Source organism: Delphinus delphis, chromosome 1 (genome assembly GCF_949987515.2).
Source record: "Delphinus delphis chromosome 1, mDelDel1.2, whole genome shotgun sequence".
NCBI lineage: Eukaryota > Metazoa > Chordata > Mammalia > Artiodactyla > Delphinidae > Delphinus > Delphinus delphis.
Genome location: NC_082683.1, coordinates 52,901,849 through 52,923,856, shown reverse-complemented (window position 1 = coordinate 52,923,856; position 22,008 = coordinate 52,901,849). Strand labels below are relative to the sequence as shown.

The window sequence follows — 22,008 nt, the reverse complement described above, 5'->3', positions numbered from 1 at the left end:
TCTTTACCTACTTCTGGAGGTACAAGAGATAGCCTAGGGCTTATATACCTAAGAGTAGTGTTGTTGGTTCATAGGTTCTACTTCAACCAGATAATGTCACATCTTTTTCCAAAGTGTGAAGCCAGATTTACATTCTCACCAGTAGTGTTTGAGAGAGTTCTTATTGCTATGTAACCTCACTAATATTTGATATTGTCTGACAGTTTTTTACCAATCTTGTGGGTGTGAAATGATTATGTGATTATGGATTAAATTTGCATTTCCCTGATTACCAGTGAGGTTGGACATCTTGTCATGTGCAAGATGTAAAGTTGTATGTTCAAGTTATTTTTTTTGTTTGTTTTTTTTTTTTGCCATTTCCTATTGGATTCTTTTCCTTACAGATTTCTAAGAGTATTTACATATTCTTGGATATGTAATGCTTTATCATTTGTAAATATCATAGACACCTTCTCTGAATTTGGGGCTTAGCACCTTTTTTTTAATAAACAGAAGTTGTTAACTTTAATATAGTTAAATGATTCAGTCTTTTCTGTTATGACTATTGCTTCTTGTGTCTTAAGAAATTTTTTACCTGAGGTCAGAGTAACATTCTATGTTGACTTCTAAAAAGTCAATATAATGGTATCTCTAAAATTCAATATAGCCTAAACAAAAGGGCAAGAAGGCAAAAAGGCCTTTTTACTTTTTAAAAAAATCTGCTTAAATTTGATTTTTGTATATGGTTCAAGGAAGGGATCAGTTTGACTTTTGTCTGTACTGGTAACTGAATATGATGTAAGATAGGGGTCAGATTTCTGTTCCCATATGGATGTGCAGTTGACCCAGCACCACTTATTTCAAAGATTACCCTTTCTCCACTGCTTTGCACTATTACACATCAAGTGCTCACTTTGTGTGCATCTGTTTCTAGGATCTTTGTTTTCTTCCACTGTTTACTTATCTCTCCTTGAACTAATATTATGGTGTTTTAATTACTGCAGCTTTATAATAAACTTCCATATATGATAGAGCAGTTCCTCTCATTTTGTTCAAGGACTACTTTTGGCCCTTTTCCTTTTGATATAAATTTCAAATTTTAGAATCAATATATCTCTCCCTCTACCCCACCCCAAATAATAACCTGAATCTGAATCTATAGCTCAACTGGAAGAGAACTGACTCTTCCAGTCCATGAATACGGTATACTTCTCCGTTTACTTAGATCTTCTGAATGTTTTTTTTTTAAATTTTTTTGTAGAGGCCTTACGTATCTTTTGACTTATTCTTTGGTATTTAATATTTTTATACTTTTGTTAATGGTATCTTTTAAAATTATATTTTCTGTTTGCTGGCATACAGAAATGTAGTTGAATTTTATATGCTTTACATGAGAATACTGCCAAATTCACTTGTTAATTCTAATAATTTGTCTGTAGAATCTCTTTCTTACAGTAATGTTTAGGACCTCCATTACTGTGTTGAATGGGGATAGTGATAGAGGACATCATTTTCTTGTTTCTGATCTAAAAGAAATTTTTTCGTCATTGAGTATAATGTTTTCTTCATGTTTTTGTAGATATTTTTAATTAGGTGAAACAAGTTCCTACCTGTTTGTAGTTATGCTAAAAGTTTATCATGACAAATTTTAAAATTTTATCAGGTGGGTTGTATGTGGGGAGTAGGGATGTAATATGGTGTTAGAACAGTTTCATAGTATTTTGTTTGGGAGTTTTGCAACTGTTTTCATGGGTGAGATTGAATTACAAGTATTTTCTTATACTTGTACATTTTTCAAACTTGAAAAATGAGTTTGAAACTCTTCTCAGGAATAGTTTTTTTTTCCCCCTATACCCTGGAATAGTTTATATACTCTGGAATAGTTGTGTTACAAAGGGATTATCTGTCCTTAGAATGTTTAGTAGAATTTGCATGTTTATGTTTTCTTTGTGGGTAGATTTGTGATTTGACTGATTTGATGGTTTTAGCATTATTCATATTTTTGTTTAATAAATTTTATTCATATTTGTTGCTTAATGTTTTTGGTAATTGATGTAGAAAAGTAGAATTTCATATTTATTTGCATTAAATTGTACATAATATCCTCTGTGCCTTTATAAACTTATGCTGTATTTGAATTTATGTCCCATTTTTTATTTCTAGAAGAGGATACTTGGCCTTTTCTCATTTATTCTTGCCAGAGCTTAGTCTATTTTTTTAGATTTTTCTGACAACCAACTTTTGCATTTTTTAGTATAGAGCTATCATACTTTAAAATTTTATTCCCTTCCTTATACTTTGAGTTTATTCTGTTCTTTTTAAGTTGCTTGTTAGCTCTTCAGTTTTAGTCTTCTTTCCTTAATATAAGCATTTAAGGCTATATGTTTTCCTCTAAGTATCACTCTAGCTGCATTCTACAAGTATTGATATGTATACTTTTTTTAAAACACACTTTTTCCATTTATCTATTGGAGTCCAGATATTTTTTCTTAAATATCTGAATAAGTTGGATAAAAGATATTATCAGATCTATTCAGTTGTTAAGAAACATTTATTTGAATAAAGGCAAACCACTGTACGAGATGCCATTGTTGCTACATAAATGAGTACGGTTACATTCCTTAAAGAACTTTTAGTCTAGTGGTGATATGTGGGGGAAAAAAGGGTGTCAGATTTAATATTAAAGTATATATAATTTTCAACTGTGAAAACTGGAAGCGGATGTTAGATTTTAAAGAAACTCTGTTGATCATCTGTTCCCTGCTTTAAACCTAATTGCAAGAGAGGATGTTTTACATACAACCGAAAAACTCAATGTCCTTGTCATGGTGAATATATATATATATATGTATATATATGCCTGCCCTGAAAGTATGCCACAAGAACTCTTTTGATAACACACTGTTTTTCTTAGGTGTGAGGATGCCTTAAGAAAAAATAAGAGCTTAATTGGGCCAGATCAAAAGGAGTATCAAAGGGAACTGGAGAGAAACTATCATCGCCTTAAAGAGGCCCTACAGCCTCTGATAAACAGAAAGATCCCTCAGTTATACAAGGCAGTATTACCTGTTACCTGCCACAGGTATGCTTATTTTTTCTATTACTTTGGATATCTTCAGAAAAATGAAATCTGCTTTAATTATTTAAAAGTGAATTTACTTAACTTTTTTTTTTGAATTTATTTAACTTTTATTAAATGGTTTCAAATATTGTCTTCTGAAACCTAACAAGTTCAACTTATGTAAGCCTTTCATCATCTATACCTGAATCAGCCTACAAGATAAAAGTCAGTTCTTTCTGTAATAAAGAGAATAATAAAGTTGTCTTAAGAACTCATACTAACCAGGAAACCACACATAAGTCTGGCCTCCTAGAACTGTTCCTTTTAATGTCCTGTCACACTTTCTGGTATTTCTATGAGAGAATTTGCTAGAATATACTTGAAGCCAGGTATTCATTTCCTTTATCCCTGACAGTAAATAGTATAGAGTATGTTCTTCTAGATTTGTATTAAAACAGATAACCCCACTGAGTATCAAGACGACTTCACTATTTTTCTTCACTTTCTAATTGTGACAAATAAAATTAGAAGTGGAAGTAACCTGGAATTTTCTACAACTGACCATAATTCTACTTGAGCAGATAATTTAATCTTCGATTTCTCCTCTGTAAAATAATACCTTGAAGAGGTTGTTGTGGAAATTAAATGGCATGTGAAGTTCCAAGGACAGTGCTTATCCAGTGCTTATCCTTTTAACCCCTGAATTCCAGACAGGGCATGTAAACTGCCTTCTTTGCATTTTGAAATCCAAATGTACATACATCTATTGAATTGTTGTGGCACCAGTATTTTACCACACTTTTCTTTGAATTATGGCAGTGAAGCTATTAAATTGTACTTACCTGATCAATTAATATTCGGAAGGTCTTTGAAGTTCCTTATATAAATGGAATGTAAATGCAAAGTATAATATACTACAGAAGAAAGTTTAACTGGCTATTTGATCAAATGAGAATATTCCCTGTTCTTCAGTGATCTAATATTTGTGTACTTCTAGGCCTCTGAAAATGTATACCAAGTGCCTGCTTGGTATGTCTTGTCCCCTACAGGGAGCATGTAGACAGACCATCTACAGGAACAGGAGACGAGGAGGCCTGTTTTAGATCCTTTCTCTGGCAGAATATATTATATTTTGCTTCCACCATCCTTACAGTGATGCAAGACACCCTGGGTGGTTTCCTCTTGAAATTCTTGATGGGAAGCAACTCTAGTTCCCTCCACTTTGGGCTTCCCTTTCAATCTTTTTGGAATTTCTTACTTCTTGCTGCTCTACCCACCTCCGCCAGTCTTACAGTCATTGGTCAGAGGTCCTGGGATGGGGTGCTGGGTCCCTGGAGTAGTCAGGAAGTCTCCTAATGGTAGTCTCACTTCCATCAAATCTCTCCAGCTCCTTTCAATGGACAATATTGTTCCTATCTGAAGGAAGCTTTCCATTACACCATTACCCTGAGTTTTGCCTTCCTCTCTGATGGTTATTCCTCCAAGCTTTAGTTCTTAATATTTGCAGGCAGTTGTTTGAAATTTAGAAAATCCTTTTTCTTGATGAACACTCTTTTAAGACTGCTATTTTCCAAGAAAAAACCAAGCTTCAGGATTCAAAGCTGAACATGATCTCTTTGTACCTGTCCTCTCCTTTCCTGGAGATTGGAAACCTTAAGAGACTATTCACGTTAATGGCAGGAAAGATAAGCAAAACAAACCAGCTTAAGGAAAAAGGAAAATACATTAAGAAGTATTGAATTATCCTCTTCAGTCTTAATTTCTTCAGCACTTAGAAAATAAAATTCCCATAGAACTTGAACTTTTTATTTTGCTGATTTACAAAATCTGGAATATTATTTTGCAGAAAGCTTAGGAAGTTTTAAGATGATGGTTCTCACGGTATAATCTGGGACCCATGCAACGGGTCCCTCAGACCTTTTCAGGAGGTTCCTGAGTCAAAACAAATTTTCATATTAATGCCAAATATTTTTTTCATGCTCATTCTCTCATGAGAGTACAGTGGACTTTCCCAGAGACTACGTGCCATGTAAAAGATTGAATGCAGAAGCAGATATTAAGAATCTAGGGGCTTCCCTGGTGGCGCAGTGGTTGAGAGTCCGCCTGCCGATGCAGGGGACACGGGTTCGTGCCCCGGTCCGGGAAGATCCCACATGCCGCGGAGCGGCTGGGCCCGTGAACTCTGGCCACTGGGCCTGCGCGTCCGGTGCCTGTGCTCTGCAACGGGAGAGGCCCGCGTACCAGAAAAAAAAAAAAAAAGAATTTAGGCTTTTTAAGCCAGATGTTAAATATGTAAGAATACCACTCTTCTAAAACTGTTGCAAATTACTTTTAATAAACAGTGCTGTTTACAGTAACATGTGACGGGTTATTTTATAAAATAATTTTAAATGTTCTTAGTTTTAATTTCTAATATGGTAAATATCAATATATAATCCATAAACAAAAGCTTCCTTGGGGGGGGTCCTCAATTTTTAAGAGTGTATAAAGGACCTAAATCCCCCAAAATTGAGAACCACTGATTTAAGACTTAGAATTTAATATTTTAAGTAAAACACTTGCATTTTGCCTTTTAATAACCCCAAGTAAATCTTTTCCTTAACTCTCTCCCATTATCCCTTAGTTCTTGTTTAATCATAATATCTAATATATATTTTGGACAAATGAATAAATGATCAATGGACTTGGATAGAGTGGTTACTATAATATACTTCTAATCTATAGAGAACTCTACAAGTTAGAACATATAAGGCAGAGTGTGTAGGATAAGCATGTAACTTGAAGTGTTAAAAGAGCTTTGGTGGCAAAAAAGTTTTAAAGTCAATAAGCTTTTGGTGGCAAAACTTTGAGATAATTGGCAGAAAGAAAGCATGTAAACATATTTTACAGGATTATATAAAAATTGTTTACTTATAACTATATCCTTTCATTTTCTCTCCAGGGATTCCTTCAGTCGAATGAGCCTGCGCAAAATGGATCTCTAATATAAATGCACTTGTTTTATTCATTTGAAAAAAGCCATGTATTCAACATTGAGTGTGAAAAGAATTTAAGAACTTTTGAAAAAGACTTGGGACTTAATTCTGGAAATTATAGCATTAATTTACTCATGGAAGAATGCAGTGGCCAAACAATATCAAATGGCGATCGCTGAAGTTTGAGAATCATGGCTGTGGTTTCTAATGTTCTGGTAATATGCTGTTATCTTTTTTAAGACATTTTAATGACTCAAAGGTACACTTACATTTACCATTATTTATACCATAGCTAATGTTAAATTTATTTACTTTTAAGTTTGTATTTTTTAATTTATATTACCATTTATAGATTCGTTTTGGAACCATTTTAAATGTAGTAATTCTTATTTTAAAGGTACTATTAAATATGTGAATGTTTACACTAATTTTACTGAGACTAAAAAAAATTTTTTTACTGACAAAAGCAGAGAATAAGTTAGTTGATTCAAGAAACAGTTCCAAAAATAGCAAAATGAAAATCATAATTGACACTTTATGGGCCCAGATAATAGCCCCAAAATTAAATAAATGAATAAATTAATGGGTAGAAATAAATTATTGATAACTGGTTTGTAAAGTCTTAAAACTGGTTTCTAAGGTATTTTCCATTTAGGCACACAAAAAAGGGATTTAGAATTGCAGAAGAAACTTTACCTGATAACTTCTATCTATAAATAACGATTACATACTGGGATAGCTAATACCAGTGACAGTAGTTTGACTCTCAGCCTTATTATAGTAATGATAGTAGTATAAGCAGACCCGTAGCAACTGAAATGAATGATTCCTGTTTTAAATTAAACAAGACAGTCACTTCATCAGTTTTTAGTATTCTAAACTGGTAAATTAGAAATCTGCTTTAAACTTATCTTACATCCCCATAAAAATAACAGAGAGCTGGTGTTTGATTTTAATCTACCAGCTGAATAAGGTATAGTTATTTTTTGATACTTGTATAGATTTTACAAAGTGTATGTATAAAAGGTAAAATTAGCTGTTAATTAAGAGCTAATTAATTTAAAATTGTAACTTTATGATATGAAAGACTAATGCAGGTTTTTTTCCAACATATATTTCAATTATTTGGCAAGTTTTTCCAAGGAAGTGCATATTAATCATTTCTGGAAGTGTTTGAACATTTTTTCTTTGTGCAGTATTGTAACTTATAGAAAGGTATCACTTGTAATCTACCCCTTTGATCTACTGATCACTTACATGAATCACTTAAGAACTGATCGAATATGGTACCTTCATTCTCCTGAGACCGTAGATGTGACGGCTAATATTCCCCGCTCCAGCCTACCTTTACAACAGGCAGTATTATCTCAGATTCCTCTTATCTACATCAATTCAAAGACCGAATCACAGAAAGGTTTTTCAGGTGAGTCTACAGGTGGACCACAACAGGTGAACTAGGAGTCAGAAAAGCATAACCTCAAAAATATATATTTGGGAACAGAGGATCCAGATGGTCAGTAAGGAAAGGCAGAGTCAAGAACGGAAACTCTTTAAAGCAAACAGAAAAGAAAAGGTAACTTATTTACATACTCTCTCCCTCTTTAGGGTGGGGGTGGGGGGAAGAATATTAAGTAATTCCTAGGTAATTTCTCATAAAGTTACACCTGTGTAAGAGTTTGGATTGTCACCTATCTCAGGGACAATATCAAGAACTTTTTTATATAATTACGATTTAATTATCAGACTAATTGTCTGACGTGAAATCAGAAGAGGATTCCTCTCTTAAAACACTGGTGTAACTGAACATTTCCTTCCTAACTTACCGTGTTCTTCAATTTTCTTAAAACAAACTTTCTCATATCAGAAATCTACACTAGTTCTTAACTAGTATAGTTCTGGGCTGTCTCTTGAGTGTTACAGAAGCCCTAGTTCTATCCTAGAACTTCTCCATCAGAAGCTTATGAGTAGTGTTCAAGGCTGTTTCATTTTAAAAGTTCTGTTAGTGACTCCTACTCCCTCAGCTGCTTATGGTTAGTGTTCAGGGCTGTTCCTTTTTAAAAGTTCCATTAGTGATCCTGAACATAGAAAGTGGCAAGGACTGTGACTTTTTACATCACACCATCTTGTGAAAGAATGTGTAAGACATTAACTGTGTAGTTTATTAGTTGACAGGTACTCTTTCTTATTTGTTGAAGTAGTGTATAACAGTGTTATTCCAAGAGTTACCTATTCTTTGGAATTATATTTCATATTCTTAATATCAAGAATGTCCTTTAACAAGTCATAATCGATCATTTACCAATTTAATATATTTAAAGTGAAAATATGACCAAGTTTTTTGTGTGCCCAAAGCCTCACCTTAAGTTCTCCAGTTTTGGATTCCATAGTTATATGTCTAAAGGGTATCTAGGTATGACAATTTAGATGGACTAAGCACAATTTCTCCTATTTGAAATACAATTTCTTCACCTCCAAATGTCAGAAAGTATTATTAAAGGTAATTATGCATGTTTATTCTCTTCTATGTATATATATGTGTGTATAGTATGTGTATATACACACACTTTTTTAAAAGAGAATCCAGCTATATTTATGGTAAAAAATATGCAAGTAAAAAAATCCTCAAGCATTTGTATACACAGTTGTTAAGCAGTTTAAATTTTATTGACCTCCTGGTTTTTTTAAAAAAGTTAAATTTAAGGTCACACCTCTAAGTTCGATGCATTATATACAGATCGTGCAGAGTATGACTATGAAGAGATACAAATTAGTCCACACTGAAAAAGATTTACTAGGGTACAGAATCATTTTCATAAATACATATAAAATTCTTGTGAAGATAGAAGAGGACTGACTCTTCAGGTTTTCTGAGACGCTTTTCAAAGTGATTGAAGGCACAAAATGTGCACTATTGTGAATACATACACGTGCCTCTAATACAGCCCATCCAAGATCTGGCTTTATGACTTACAAAACTAAATGTACTGAAATGAGATTCTGCTTCTTAGCTGAAAAACCACAGAACCTATAAACATCATGTAGATAAGTACTCCAAAATATGGAGATACAAATACAAGCACTTTATTTGAAAAAGCAAACACAAAAGATAGGTGTAAATTCAAAGTGTTTAAATGCTTCCATTTTGAATAATTCAGTTAAGAACCTATACAAGTTTGTTCCCAGAAGCTAATGCATCAATCACTAGTCTCCACTAAGGAAAATGAATTCTAAAAATTAACATGGATTTCAATAACTCAAATTTTTACTATTTATATAAAAACCCAGAGAAACCAATAATATCCAGTAGCTTCAAAAGATAAGCTAAAAACTTTTTGATGTAATCAATTTACCAATGTTTGTCCAGGTCTGTTTAATATATACACAAGGAAAATACACTCACTCTATAATTTCTTATAAAATAGCAAGTAAGGAGTAGATGTAGGAGATGTAGAAGGGGAAAGAGAATTTAAAAAGTCCTTCTCTTCAGTAACTTTCACTTCAGAATCATCAAAAAGCAACCACTTCCCCTCATACTCCTTTAAGCTTTGCACTACATATGAAATTTTGTTTTCAAAACCACTCATGTTAATGCCTGTTTGGTCATTGGATTCCTTGTTTCTATCAGATTCATGGGTCCCATTAGTATTGTTAGTCTCAGAATTTCTATTTTCAGCAAATGCTGTACTGGCAACTTTATCAGGATTAGATGCTTTGTTGTATAACTCATAATCTGCTTTACTCTTTTGTCCTCCAAGAAGTCCAATAGCTTCTACATTTTTTTTGTTCAAAACTTTACTTGGCTGGGTATTTCCACTGACTCTAATCGACACTTCTTCATCGTCATAGTTTTCGACCACACCCCTTGCTTCCTCCTCATTCAATGGTTCTGGCTTACCTATATCACACATTTGGTCGATCACAAAATTTTCCTTATCTAGTTCTAAACTGTTAAGGTCAGTGACTTTAACAGAAGCAGTATAATGCCCACTACTAATTGTAATGCCACTATGCATCACAACTGCAAATAATCCATAGCTGTCGTTGGTTGGCTTTGTGCTCCATTCTTCTAGTGACAGTTTAAGAGGTGTCAGTAAAGGAGTGTTGATCTTGGAAAGTCCACCACCATAACAATCAAACCTTTGGAAGGGGGGAAAAAAAAGGTTTTCTGGGATTCCACTTCATATATATTCAGTTTTACCCCCAATGTGAAACCAAGTAAGTCTGAATGAACCCTTAATATTTACTGCTCATATGAATAAAACACAAAGTAAAAAACAAGACCCCAATTTTGTATAATACTTACACAAAGAATACTGAAATAAGTACTAATATTCAGGTGCTTCTGTGAAGGATATATGGCACTTCCCCCCTTAATTTTCTTTATTTTCCTAATTTTGTGCAATAAGAAAATAAATGGCATTAAAAAAAAAACACTGATCTTCAAAATCCTTTTCCTTTATACTTAGTAAGTCATTTTAATGTGAAGTCTGTCTCTACAACCAAGATTTGGGGACAAAAAATAAAATTGTACTGTAGCAAAGGAAAAAGCCATTGAAAGAAAGGACCCTGTCATCTTCTGGCATAAGAAAATGTGTGGAGAGCTACTGGTAAGCTCTCGTGGTAATTTCAAACAACTGATTAATATAGAAAGGAATAAAATCTACAATGACATGTATACATGTCAGAAAAAGTCAGACTATCTAAAATGTAACTGGCATTTTAATATTTATTATTGCTTTCAGATATTTAAATTTTCAACTACAGAAGAATCTCTCAAATTGTTCAGACTAGTTTTATTTCCTGGCTTACTTACCTTAAAACTAAAATAATTTTGCTTTTTTGCTCACCTCAAAAAATGTTGATGTATGTATGAAATTTGTTCCCTGCTTTAATCAATTAATTAAAATAATCAAATAAGGAATGAAAATGAAAAATGTGTGAACAAATCATATGCATTCATACCAGAAGGATTTAAACTTGATGCGTTTTTACAGGGAAACTTAAGAAAACAATAAACTTTTCTAAGGCAATATTTGTAAATTACTTCATTTCAGTAGTTTCTATTACACTATTGTACTGTTTCCTTACTATCGTAGCATTTTGAACAAAACTTTAGAATACTCACTCCAAGCCACTAGCAGCAAAGCACTTCAAATGAATAGTTATAACTTCAGGCATTTTGTCAAACAAAAGACTTCGTTCAGCTTCAGTATAATGATGGCAATTTTCACAGAAATATTTATCTTCTCCTACAATCCTCTCCACTGAAGCAAACTGTGAAATTGCCCATCTCAGGGTCTTCATTTCTGTTTTTGGCTCTGGAGAAACTACACAAGAGAATCCTGTCACTCACAAATGAAAAATCTCTCAGAAATTAAAAACTTAAGCCACAAATTTTTATGTTCAGAATTAGCATACAATTTTAATTGACTAATCCTCCCCAAATAATAACTAAAGAGATTTCTTTTTTTTAGTTTCACAAACTTGTAAGTTCATCGACAGTGCACATACCTCTAAATATTTATATCTGGTCAGCCAAAAAATATTGAGGTCACGGACAGCAAAATCAATATAAGCCCTACCCTCTGACTCCATGTGAGAAAGACTTTATATTTAATAGTCAATTTACATTATCTGAACAAGTAAACCAGTCTCATGATCACTTCCCATGGCATTATTACACTTTTTGTGGTTCATACAAGAAAAAACACTGGCTCAAATATGGTGTTAACAAAAATATCCTCAGTAGCTCTGAGATTCAGGTACCCAAAAATTAACTTGGTAAAGCATTTCATTTTCCCATTATAAAATACTCTACACATCAAAATAAAGATGCCAGGGCTTCCCTGGTGGCGCAGTGGTTCAGAGTCCGCCTGCCGATGCAGGGGACATGGGTTCGTGCTCCAGTCCAGGAGGATCCCACATGCCGCGGAGCGGCTGGGCCCGTGAGCCATGGCCGCTGAGCCTGCGTGTCCGGAGCCTGTGCTCCGCAAAGGGAGTGGCCACAACAGTGAGGCCCACGTACCGCAAAAAAAATTAAAAGTAAAAAAATAACGATGCCAGAATTTTCCAAATGCTAATAACTATTGACAAGTGTAGCTATACAGGCAGAAAGATTTTATTATACCAAAGACATAAAAGTTTTTTCTTAATAACTATACAAGCTACTTATTAGACTCTGTTTTGTTGAGGAAAACTCTAATTATTCCATAGTCCATGCAAGCCTCCAATTTTGCTTACTTTCAGAACTCTCCTCTACTTTGGAAAGCTCATCTTCTTGCACTGGTACACTGATGTCTTGAAAATCTTCTCTTCTTTCTGTTAAACTTTCACATTCTAAGCAACGAGTCCTTAATACCAGCTGACCTTGAAATAATTTCTCCACTAGCTCAAAACCAATTTGCTCTGCACCTAAAACAAAAAGAGGAAAACACAAATCTATACAGACGAATTTTTCAGTACAGCCCAAATAACCATTATTCCATTTAAAGTATATCATGGCTAAAAGGCTGATTTTCATATCTCAAACTTGTTTATTGGCATTAAGAGGTGACTTATTCATGAAATATAAACTCCCTGTAAAGATAATTTTGAATATTAATTACTGTTATCTCTAAAAAAAAGACAGTTTCAACACATGTGTGTCTTCTTAACTCCCTTCCTAAAGATACCCCAAAGGATGAAATTTAGTCATGTAATAAGTTCTACAAATTTTCCCTGAGATCTGTGTGAACCTAAGCAGAAATCCAGTATAACTATTTAGCAAATGCAATTTTTCATGAGTTTATGTCAAATACTGTATATATAAAGGGGTAAAATATTCTCTTGCCATTAAGATGAACTCTCCTAGTTTATAAACATAAATTACTATTACCTTAAAATTAGTGAGATTTATACACACAAAAAATACATGTAAGTGTAGTGCTTGAAACGCCAGTTCACATTGTGTTAAATTTCTCTTAAAACTTTAGCCAGATAGTATACTGTATATGGATCTAAGAAGAGAAAATTCAATTCTGCAGCTGTTAATCCTACCTATCAATGTCCAAGAATAAATTATACTGACCTTTGTTTATGGGCTTAACTTCATTAGCAGGCATAACATTATTCCCTGGAGATTCAAGTCCACAACCATTAGCTGTATTATCATTCTCATACTTCCCCAAGTCCTCTTCAAGATCATATTCATTTTCTTTACATTGTCCTTTGGATTCTTGGTTTGTTGTTATTTTACCCAGACTACAGAATTTAGAAATAATGCTGGGTTGCTTAGCTGCAGACTTTAACCAGTTTATTTTAACTCTTGATTTCTTTTGTGAGGGTCTTGCACTCTCATTTTCAGAAATGTACTTGGGGATTATTTTAGCAGGAATATCTAATGAATCAACTGTAGCTTTTCTTTTTGATCTGGTTTGTCTCTGGTTTTCTTCCAAAGACTGGTGTTCCTTAGAGACTTTAACTTTTTTCTTCATGTTACCAAATTCAGTGTCACTTTTTCTTTTCCCATTTACTTTTGGCAATTTTTCTTTATAGTCTTCACAATGCCTCATACTGTCCATCTCCATGCTGTTATTACCACTCATTTCCTCTTTCTGATGTTTTTCTTCTACCTTAGTAGATAACTCTGCCACATTTTTTACTTCTTTTTTTAGGAGTTGGCATGTTTCTTGAATGTTTCCCAAAATACACTGTAATACTTCCTGTGCATCATGCTGTAGATATCCTTCATACATAGGGTTGAGTTCCCTATAAATAAAAATTTCCATTTCATCTATTCCAGTTTTGAAGATATAATACCAAAACAAAAACCACCTCTCCATACAGAAATGAATTCATTTATGGGGATATCATAAATTATTTGAAAGTCCAAAAACATTTAATTCAGCTACTAATTTGAAACTCCTTACCTAAACGTGTAACTAAAAACAAACTTAACCTGATTTTCATTATCATAAATACTCTGATCTTATAAATATTATTGTTAATAGCTAATACGTATACAGTATTTACTGTGTACCATGCTTTATGCAAAATGCCATATATATATAATTTTTTTTTGGCCTTGCCACATGGCATGTGGGATCTTACTTCTCCGACCAGGGATCGAAGCCCAGCCCTCAACAGTGAAAGCACAGAGTCTTAACCACTGGACTACCAGGGAATTCCCTCAAAATACTTTTTATATTATTTGTATAATTCTCACAATAACCTTATGAGGTAAGTACCATATCACCACTATTTACAGATAACTTGCTCAAGGTCACAGAGATGCAGAAGTCAGGATTCAAACCTGCTCCTAGACACCACGCTACACTGCCTCTTAACAAATGTATGGCAATGTGTTACATCTAGGTCTATTCCTAACCTAAACGATTAAATAATTTTTTAAAGACTTAAACCCTGTAGTATTTTGGATAAGGCTATTCTGTATATAGGATAAAGTTTCATTTTTTAAGATAATACTACAAAGAAATCTAATCCAGTTAACTAATATGTCTCTTCTAAGTACATACAACAAAAATAGAATACTTGGAATTTACAGTTCTTTTATATAACGTATTTTGAATATAGACCTATAATTCCTATCTGAAATCCTTAGGACCAAATGTGTTTGGTAATTCAGGAATTTTCAGATTAAAAAAGAATCTGGCACATAGGTAAAATATGTATCACCAACATATTAGGGGCAGTATCCCATAATTACACACATTACTACTTCTACAGAAAAGAGTATGAATATTCACATTGCAGATAAATATGAATAAAGACTATAAACAGCCTCACACAAATTCAGATTTAATGAATTTAGTACCAACTGTGAGAAAAAATTTCCAGTCTTTGGAGCCTCTGGGATATTAAGCACTGTAGATCTGTAGTGTCTATTTTCCTTGGCCTTTATTCCCCCCATTTGTTCACATGTCACTCTCCTCCAAAGAGAGAATGAGCTAAACTGGAATCCTAAAATTATATAATAGACTATACCTGAGTGTGTTAAGTAGTCGCCTTGGCTGAGTAGCAAGTTCATCAGTATATTTCTCTGGATTTAAGAGAAAACTAGCCTGAAGCTGTTCGACTGAAATGATCAAGGACTGTAAGCTGCATATTAGTTCATAACTTGCTGAAGAATCTTCTTTGCAACTTCCCTGTCAAGAAACACATGAACATTTTAATTTTTGAACAAATTAAGTACCTTCCCCCTTCTTTTTCTCACTAGACAACACTACCTTTTCTAAATCTAATTTCTAACACTAATTTTCTGGAGGTATACAAAATAAACTTAAAAAAATTTTAAGCATATTTTTGGTTACTTTCTATTATGTGGGTTATAATGGTTTTCTAATTACGTAAGTCAAAGGTTTCTTTAAATTTATTTAAATAGTAAAAGTGAGTCAACTTGAAAACAGCAGATAAATAACGGGGTAAAAGGGTACGATATGTTGTGACAGTGGTGTGTGTGACAATGTTTACTGGTAAACAGTAAATTAGAGGACTGGAGAAAACACTATAAAAGGGGGTAATCAAGTTAGCTACTTACCCCACAAGAATGAAAAATAATTGCCAATGAAAAATTTAATTCTCAGATGTAATTTGTTAAGAGAAATAATCTTTGTCATTCTCCTCCCAAATCCTCTCTGTATTTATTACTTTTTCATTTCTAAGCAAGTGAATTTCCATTAATTTTATTTTTTACCTTATCTTTTGGACTGGCTTCATCTTTTAGGGCTTCTTTCTTCCTTGAAATAATATTAAATAAGTGCTTCACTCCAGATTTAAAACCAGGACAAAAATATAATACCTATAAAGTGAGATTGTCTTAAGTATTTACTGAACAAACAATATACCTAAAATCATTAAAACACTATCATGCTTTTTGTAGAGTATATTCATATGTGCATTACTTAAAATTCTGAGATTAAGATGTGTGTCAAAAATTGTTCTCTATTTCATTACAGTAGCCTGCTATCTTCCCTCAGTGCAACAAAGCACTGAGCCTGATCAGATACAACACAAAACAGATATAGTTCCAAGGGTTACAATACATATCACCGTAGAATCAGGAATCGGACAGAAAAACTTAAAGTTTGGTATCTTCAATTTAATCAACATCTACTCAATTTTGCTATCCCAATTTTATTTAATATATCATTTTCTCTTATCTCAACGGAAATTTGTAATGTGCAATTTAGAATCATGATTATTTTACTCCATTCTGGTTTATTTACAAAGACAAAGACAGTATTATGGACAACTGAAATCCTCCAATAACCTGAATTCTCAGAAAATATTAAGTGTTACATCATTCTTTGCCTACTAAAGTTTTATTATATAGAAAAATTGTCAACTTACCTGAAGTATACTATTAAGATAACAAGTATTGCCGAGATTATTCAGTCCCACAAACGGTAACAAGTTTTCTCTCTTCTCACAGTTGACAGGTGAGGACTGTGCTGCAGGAACAACTTGATCACTATTAAGTACAAAAAAGAGAAAGGGATAAGGAAGTAGAATTCAAGTGGAAATATTACTTCCCTAGATTTAGTCTTTTCCCAAAAGTTGTATGATCCGAAAAGTATATGGATTTTATTCAGATGGCATTTTAAGACAATTAATCTGTACAGGTGCAAAAACTGCTATACACCCAGAATAAAAGTTTTACAAGCACTTTAAAAATATTACACTCAACAAGCTTCAAAACAATTCCATTAAAGGACTGTTAATCCCATTTTACAGAGCAGAAAGTTGCAGAATTGGTACTATGATTTGTTAAGCCAACAGGACATTTTAATCAAGTAGTTTAACTCTGAATAGAAACCTGGGAATAACCTGAATATGACAATATTTGGGAGAGGCTGCACTATCTAAGTCAGATTCTGTTCACAAAAGATTAAGAGGAAACAGAGTCTATGAAGATACTTATACAGCTGCTCCTCACTTAAACATGAATTGTTCAAGTTTATAACTCTTTTACCTCAGTTTAACAAACAGTCCTCACAGCATTTTTATTTATTTTACAGCTGCTAGCTATAACTCTAATACCTCAAGGTATTTATAGGCAGGAATGCTGGTAAGCAAAAGGTTCTCACACAATCTCCTAAACTGATTATTAGTAAATATTAGGAAATTATACAGGGGAGCAAATCTACATTAGTCATATAGCAGAGTGCCTATGTGCTGAATACGGAGCAAGTATAGACTCCAACTAGAGCAACTATTGGTGGAGTAAAGCATTCCATTTTGTTCTGATTTCTTTTCAGTCACTGAAGGATTTATTTGTATCAAAAGCATTTCTTATTTTTAAGTTTATTTTAAATAATAATTTGCAATTGTACACCAACAGGTTTGAGAATTCATATACTAGGTATGACTACAAAGACAAAGTTTATGTCAGGTAACTGTCCCCCATGAATTTCTTTACCCTTACATAAAGTGTGTTGCACTAAAATCAAATTTAAATTGAAAAATAATTTTAGTCAATTAGTATTTCTCGAAGTTAGCCTAATCGGCTGAGCACAATTTAAATGAGTTATAATGTGAACTGTGATGTGATCCCTGTGGGGAACCACCAGTTTTATCCTGTTTCTACTATTACACACTGCTAGACTTGTCTCCCTAATGTGTGCTTTTTTATCTCCCGCTATGGACTATCAGGTCAGAATGACTGCAGATATCAATCCAAGTTCACTGCTTTTTCACTGATGCGGAATCTTAAAAAGTACAGAAATATACTGAAAATAACATACATTTCAGATCCTCTATATTCAGAAGTTTTTTCTTCATTTTCTTGAGAGTCTGTGAAATCCAAGGCTCTCTTGGTTTCCTTTTTCTGAAAAAACTTCAAGGAAAGTCTGTTTTTTTTTGATGGACTACCTCTTGAAAGCCCATTACTTTCACTAGGTATGACACCAGGCATTTTCTCTTCAAATCCCAAGGAGTTGACAAGAATTAATTTATACAGGGACCTTGTAATCACCAATCATATCTGTTAATCAGAGAAAAGATTATTAGTTTTCAGTTATCGGCTGTAGGCAATAAAATCATCATTTCTGAAAACAAATTTACCAAGGAATGGTATTAATTAGAACTTTGTATTTGAAAATCTAATGCCTGCCAATAACAGGCAGTCAATGTTTTATTGCTTATATGAAGGAGTTGCCATTTGTCCTTAACTTTCTCAAACAACAAAAAAAAAGACACTGAACTTTTACTAGCCTGCTATTAGATTAAGGGTCACATCACAAAATACCCCATTTTAGTAGTAGACCCCATTTTACTGGTAGTAGTAGTAGTAATGGTAAAGTAGTATCAAGGGGTAAAAACTTTATTATTAGTTCATTCAGGAAACACTGAGCAACTATCATCTCTAATTCTGAAGTACAAGGTGGGAAACAGAGGGATGAATGGGAAATCCAAGGAGTGCTAGAAGTGACTGAGTTCTCCTTCCAATGTCTTTTCTAGTTATACAAAATAAAGTCTATTTAAAGTATAATCTGCATACAAGGAAAGGCCTAGATCTAGTGTTAAGTTTACACCTAAAAACTTGTGTGAAAAGTAATAAGCTATACGCAAAGTTGGGATAATGGTGTAAAAAATTGCTGCACTTCGTGTATATCAAATTCTTATGCACTAGAAACCAAAATATACTGACTTTCCAAACTTCTTTTAACTATAGAATTTTTTAAGATACTGCTTTAAGTAGGAAAGAAGAAAAGTTTGCCTTGTGCAAACTTTCTTCCCTGTTTTAAAATAAAACTTTTGGACTAACAAAAAAAATGGCTCTATCTGTGGTAGTTATTTTACACTTTAGTCCTATTTTTCATTAGGAAGATATTACTATCTGACTCGAGTATTACCAGAAAATCACCTAAGAGTCCAAAAACTCAGCAATGACTTTAAAATAGAATATAGGTAGAGACTAACAGGACGAACTAAATTTCATCCTTAAGCATAAGCGAAAACCTGGCTGCCTCTGAACTGGGAATTCACAACACTGACAGACACGGCAGTGAAACCACCTTTTTGAGACAACTCAGGAATAACTAGAAAGCCGACCAATTTCCCCATCCCCCCTCCAACTCAATTTACTCTCCTGGCCACTAATGCTACTGATGAAATGCTATCACGAATGATAAACCAGCCTGCACTGAAGTGTCAGCGATCTCTAGGCATTAGCGATTTTTGTAAAAGGTTTTTCCTTGGGAGCCAATTCTAATAAATGATGGAAACTGGATTCTCTAACAGAGTAACCGGACTTAAATAAATATATAAAAAAAAAACAATGACCAAGCAGCTGAAATAACATTATCAATCCTAATCAATAAACCACCCCTCCGGGCTCCTCAAAGCAATGATTAAACATTAACATTACCTAGAATATAACATTTTACCAGGTGCCGTATCTTCTGCTATACCATTTCTTGCTCCTGGCTGTCCTTATCATTGGGGGTTGTTACATCAAAAATGTTTCTCCCGTAACTCTAAATCAAGTTTCGCAGAAAAAACAATAGAACATTAAATGTTCTTGACAAATGACAGTGTGAACACTAAGTCTCATTAGTTTCAAGTTTTTTCCTCTGTAAGATGGGACGACTCAATCCCAACTTCACGAAAAATGTAAAACAAGAATAATATCCTCGACAAAGGTTTAAGACACGTGCCGTTCTAAATACTTGTAGAAAAAGTAAGTTAAACTGCTCGGTAAAATTTAGCAATCACCGACACAGAACAACGTGAGCGCAAACATTTCTTCTCCTTATCCCGCAAACTCTAGGAACGAAAAAGAAAGTGAGAAGATGACGGGACGGTGATGATGCCCGTGCCCGTCAAACGCGGCACCGGCCGGGCGGGCGGCGTCTTTAAGCAGAACCACAGATCTCGGAGTTGGCCTATTTACTCCCAGCCCGCACCTGCCTTGAGTCCCCAGCGGCGGCGGGAGGGGGCGCCGCCCGCTGCGCGGACGGCTTGGCTGGCAGCTGGGCGGGGGCGCAGCACCGAGGGAGCCGGGGTCCTCCCCGCGGCCCCCTCGGACTCCTGCCGAACTTGCCGCGGCGCCCAGACACCGGCCCCTCCTCCACGGGCCCTCCTTACCTGGTCATGGCCCAGAGCGAGGTCCGCGGCGGTGACGCCGACGAGTCTAACCGGGCTGAGGGCGGGTACGACAGGTGAGCCCCTGCCCCGAGCCTGCGGGGGCCCACGACCCACGGAAAAGCTGGCCGGATCGCCCTCCCCGCAGGGGAGTGACCATTCGCTCTCAAGAGCGGGAACCCGGGCTGCCGCTCGGTCCTGCCTGGCGCCGGCACCGACTACATCCCCGAAGCGGCGCCCAACCGCGCCCGCCCCCGTCCCCGCCCCGGGACGGCAAGGAGCGCCAGAAGCGGCTCCGCTCGCCCGGCACCCGAACCGCTGGGGTCTTTCTCACTCCACCGCCGACGGGAACTTGGCGCGTTTTCCTCAGTCTCAGGACCCTTGTGTTTTAGCCTCCGCCCGCGCCAGCGCTGCGATTGGAGGTGGCGTCCTACGAAAGTGCCGGTTCTAGTCTCCAGGCTGCAGAGACGCGAAAGGCTAGAGCCACCTCACGACCGCCACTAGCCCTCCTGGCACGCACGGGCTCCGGAACCAGCCGGAACGGTAGTTGCCCCAAGCTGGTAACGGATTCTGCAATTTCAAACAGCGCAGGCAGCGTCACGGGCAGCTCACGCGGGTCCTCGCTGAGGGCGCGCGCTAGAAGCTAGAGGCCTGGCTGGCGGGCTCGAGCCTCGCATCCTTTTTTTTTTTAACCATTCGTGCGCGAGAGTTGAGGAGGTAGCGTACGGGTCGGGAGACGGGACAGAGAGATGGGACGGGCTTCTTGCTCGGGAAGTTACCGCCAGGTGCTCAAATCCACCAATCCGTGATGAACAATCCCCAATCCTGCCCCCCGCAGCCCAGGAGGAGCCAATCAGAAGTACCTAGACAAAAAAACCCACCTGAAAGGCAGTCCAGCCAATACCAAAAAGAAGAGAGGACGGCTCCAGCCAATCATTGTTGGACATACAGAGTGTTCCTCAGGCGCGTTTCCCCTCTTTCCGCTCTCATTGGCGCTCGAGTGCGCGCTTTCGCTGCCGACTGTTAAGTCTCGCTCTGCGTTTTGTGAATCCTCGAAGGTAGGACGCCAGCGAGGGTGCGGTTTCCGGAGCGAGGCCTTCACAATAAGTCCCGCCCCCGTTTCATGCGTACACACTCGGGCGGGGTTACCCGGGAGTTAGTTTCGGAAAATGGCAGGCCGCCTTGCTTGCTCCTCTGCGCTTGAGCTTTCTGTACCGAATCGCAGCCTCAGCCCCCAGGCCATCCAGTAAAAAGAAGCACCGCCATAGATAACAGTCAACTCTCAACCGAATGCTGCGGAGCTGAGGCTCCCTCCTCAGCCCCTCCACGCCTCATTTTCTCGCGTTTACCCCTTCCCCTTCCCGACCGGACAAGGAAATGAAAGAGCATTCTTGGCCCAGCTCTGGCTGGGGGAGCTGCAAGGGGTTCCTGTATGAGCCCTTGCTAACGGGCTCAAAAACGGCGAGGCAGGCCTCACCTGGTTTCTGCTTCCGTCTGTTGTATACCTACCTCGGTGAGGTGACCTCACAAAGCCTAGGTGGCAGTGAAGCACGATAAGTTCAGTCCAAATTCATTTAACCAAGCGTGTTTTGAGGTGCCTAGTGTGTGCCAGGCATTCCCTGCTCCATAGCGGCTTGACATGAGTGACAGGGAGAGGAAATAAGGAGTATGCTCTTTTAGGTACGTAGTCTTGACATTTGAGTAGAGAGCTGAATGAAAGTGCAGCCAGCCTTGGAGGAATCAGGAAGAACGGTCCAGACAGGGAGAAGAGCAAAAGCTACCGAAGTCCTCAAGGTTCACGTGTTTGGTGTTCTGGGAGGAAGCAAGGAGCCAGGGTGCTTAGACCACAGTGAGTATAGGTGTGATGATTGTGGGAAATGAGATTAGTAACATGGTTGGGGCTCTGATTAA

General features: G+C 36.3%; 2 protein-coding genes across 6 annotated transcripts in view; one reads left to right on the top strand and one right to left on the bottom strand.

Annotated features, from left to right (window-relative positions):
- The window catches only part of DOCK7 (dedicator of cytokinesis 7), a 214,816-nt gene extending 207,133 nt beyond the window's left edge, over window positions 1-7,683 (top strand). For both annotated transcript variants that reach the window (XM_060023043.2, XM_060023034.2), the window contains 2 exons: window positions 2,894-3,061; window positions 5,982-7,683. In XM_060023043.2, coding sequence (XP_059879026.1) covers window positions 2,894-3,061; window positions 5,982-6,024 — 211 coding nt within the window. In that variant the 3' untranslated portion in view covers window positions 6,025-7,683. The remainder of the gene's footprint in view (window positions 1-2,893; window positions 3,062-5,981) is intronic.
- A 964-nt stretch (window positions 7,684-8,647) lies between these two features.
- Window positions 8,648-20,855, bottom strand: USP1 (ubiquitin specific peptidase 1). Of its 4 annotated transcripts, XM_060023086.1 has the most exons (11): window positions 20,101-20,855; window positions 19,382-19,490; window positions 17,757-17,995; window positions 16,363-16,483; window positions 15,707-15,811; window positions 14,998-15,158; window positions 13,082-13,761; window positions 12,256-12,426; window positions 11,141-11,342; window positions 10,319-10,403; window positions 10,018-10,152 (listed from the first exon to the last, which is right to left on the bottom strand). In XM_060023086.1, the coding sequence occupies exons 3-11, from the start codon at window positions 17,924-17,926 to the stop codon at window positions 10,147-10,149; spliced, it is 1,701 nt and encodes a 566-aa protein (XP_059879069.1). In that variant the 5' UTR covers window positions 17,927-17,995; window positions 19,382-19,490; window positions 20,101-20,855; the 3' UTR covers window positions 10,018-10,146. The 4 variants fall into 4 exon arrangements, with proteins under 4 accessions (XP_059879042.1, XP_059879052.1, XP_059879061.1 ...); XM_060023059.1 differs by lacking the exon at window positions 10,319-10,403 and having other exon boundaries at window positions 8,648-10,152; window positions 20,101-20,851; XM_060023069.1 differs by lacking the exons at window positions 10,319-10,403; window positions 19,382-19,490 and having other exon boundaries at window positions 8,648-10,152; window positions 20,101-20,851.
- Between the last annotated feature and the right edge of the window lie 1,153 nt (window positions 20,856-22,008).

Excerpts from the sequence above, each read along its gene's own strand:
- USP1 (XM_060023059.1), bottom strand. The coding sequence starts at position 17,926 with ATGCCTGGTGTCATACCTAGTGAAAGTAATGGGCTTTCAAGAGGTAGT. Across the intron at positions 12,427-13,081 it reads AGTTAAGCCCATAAACAAAG|GTGCAGAGCAAATTGGTTTT; the intron begins GTCAGTATAATT and ends TTTTTGTTTTAG. Across the intron at positions 11,343-12,255 it reads AGTAGAGGAGAGTTCTGAAA|TTTCTCCAGAGCCAAAAACA; the intron begins GTAAGCAAAATT and ends TCTCTTGTGTAG.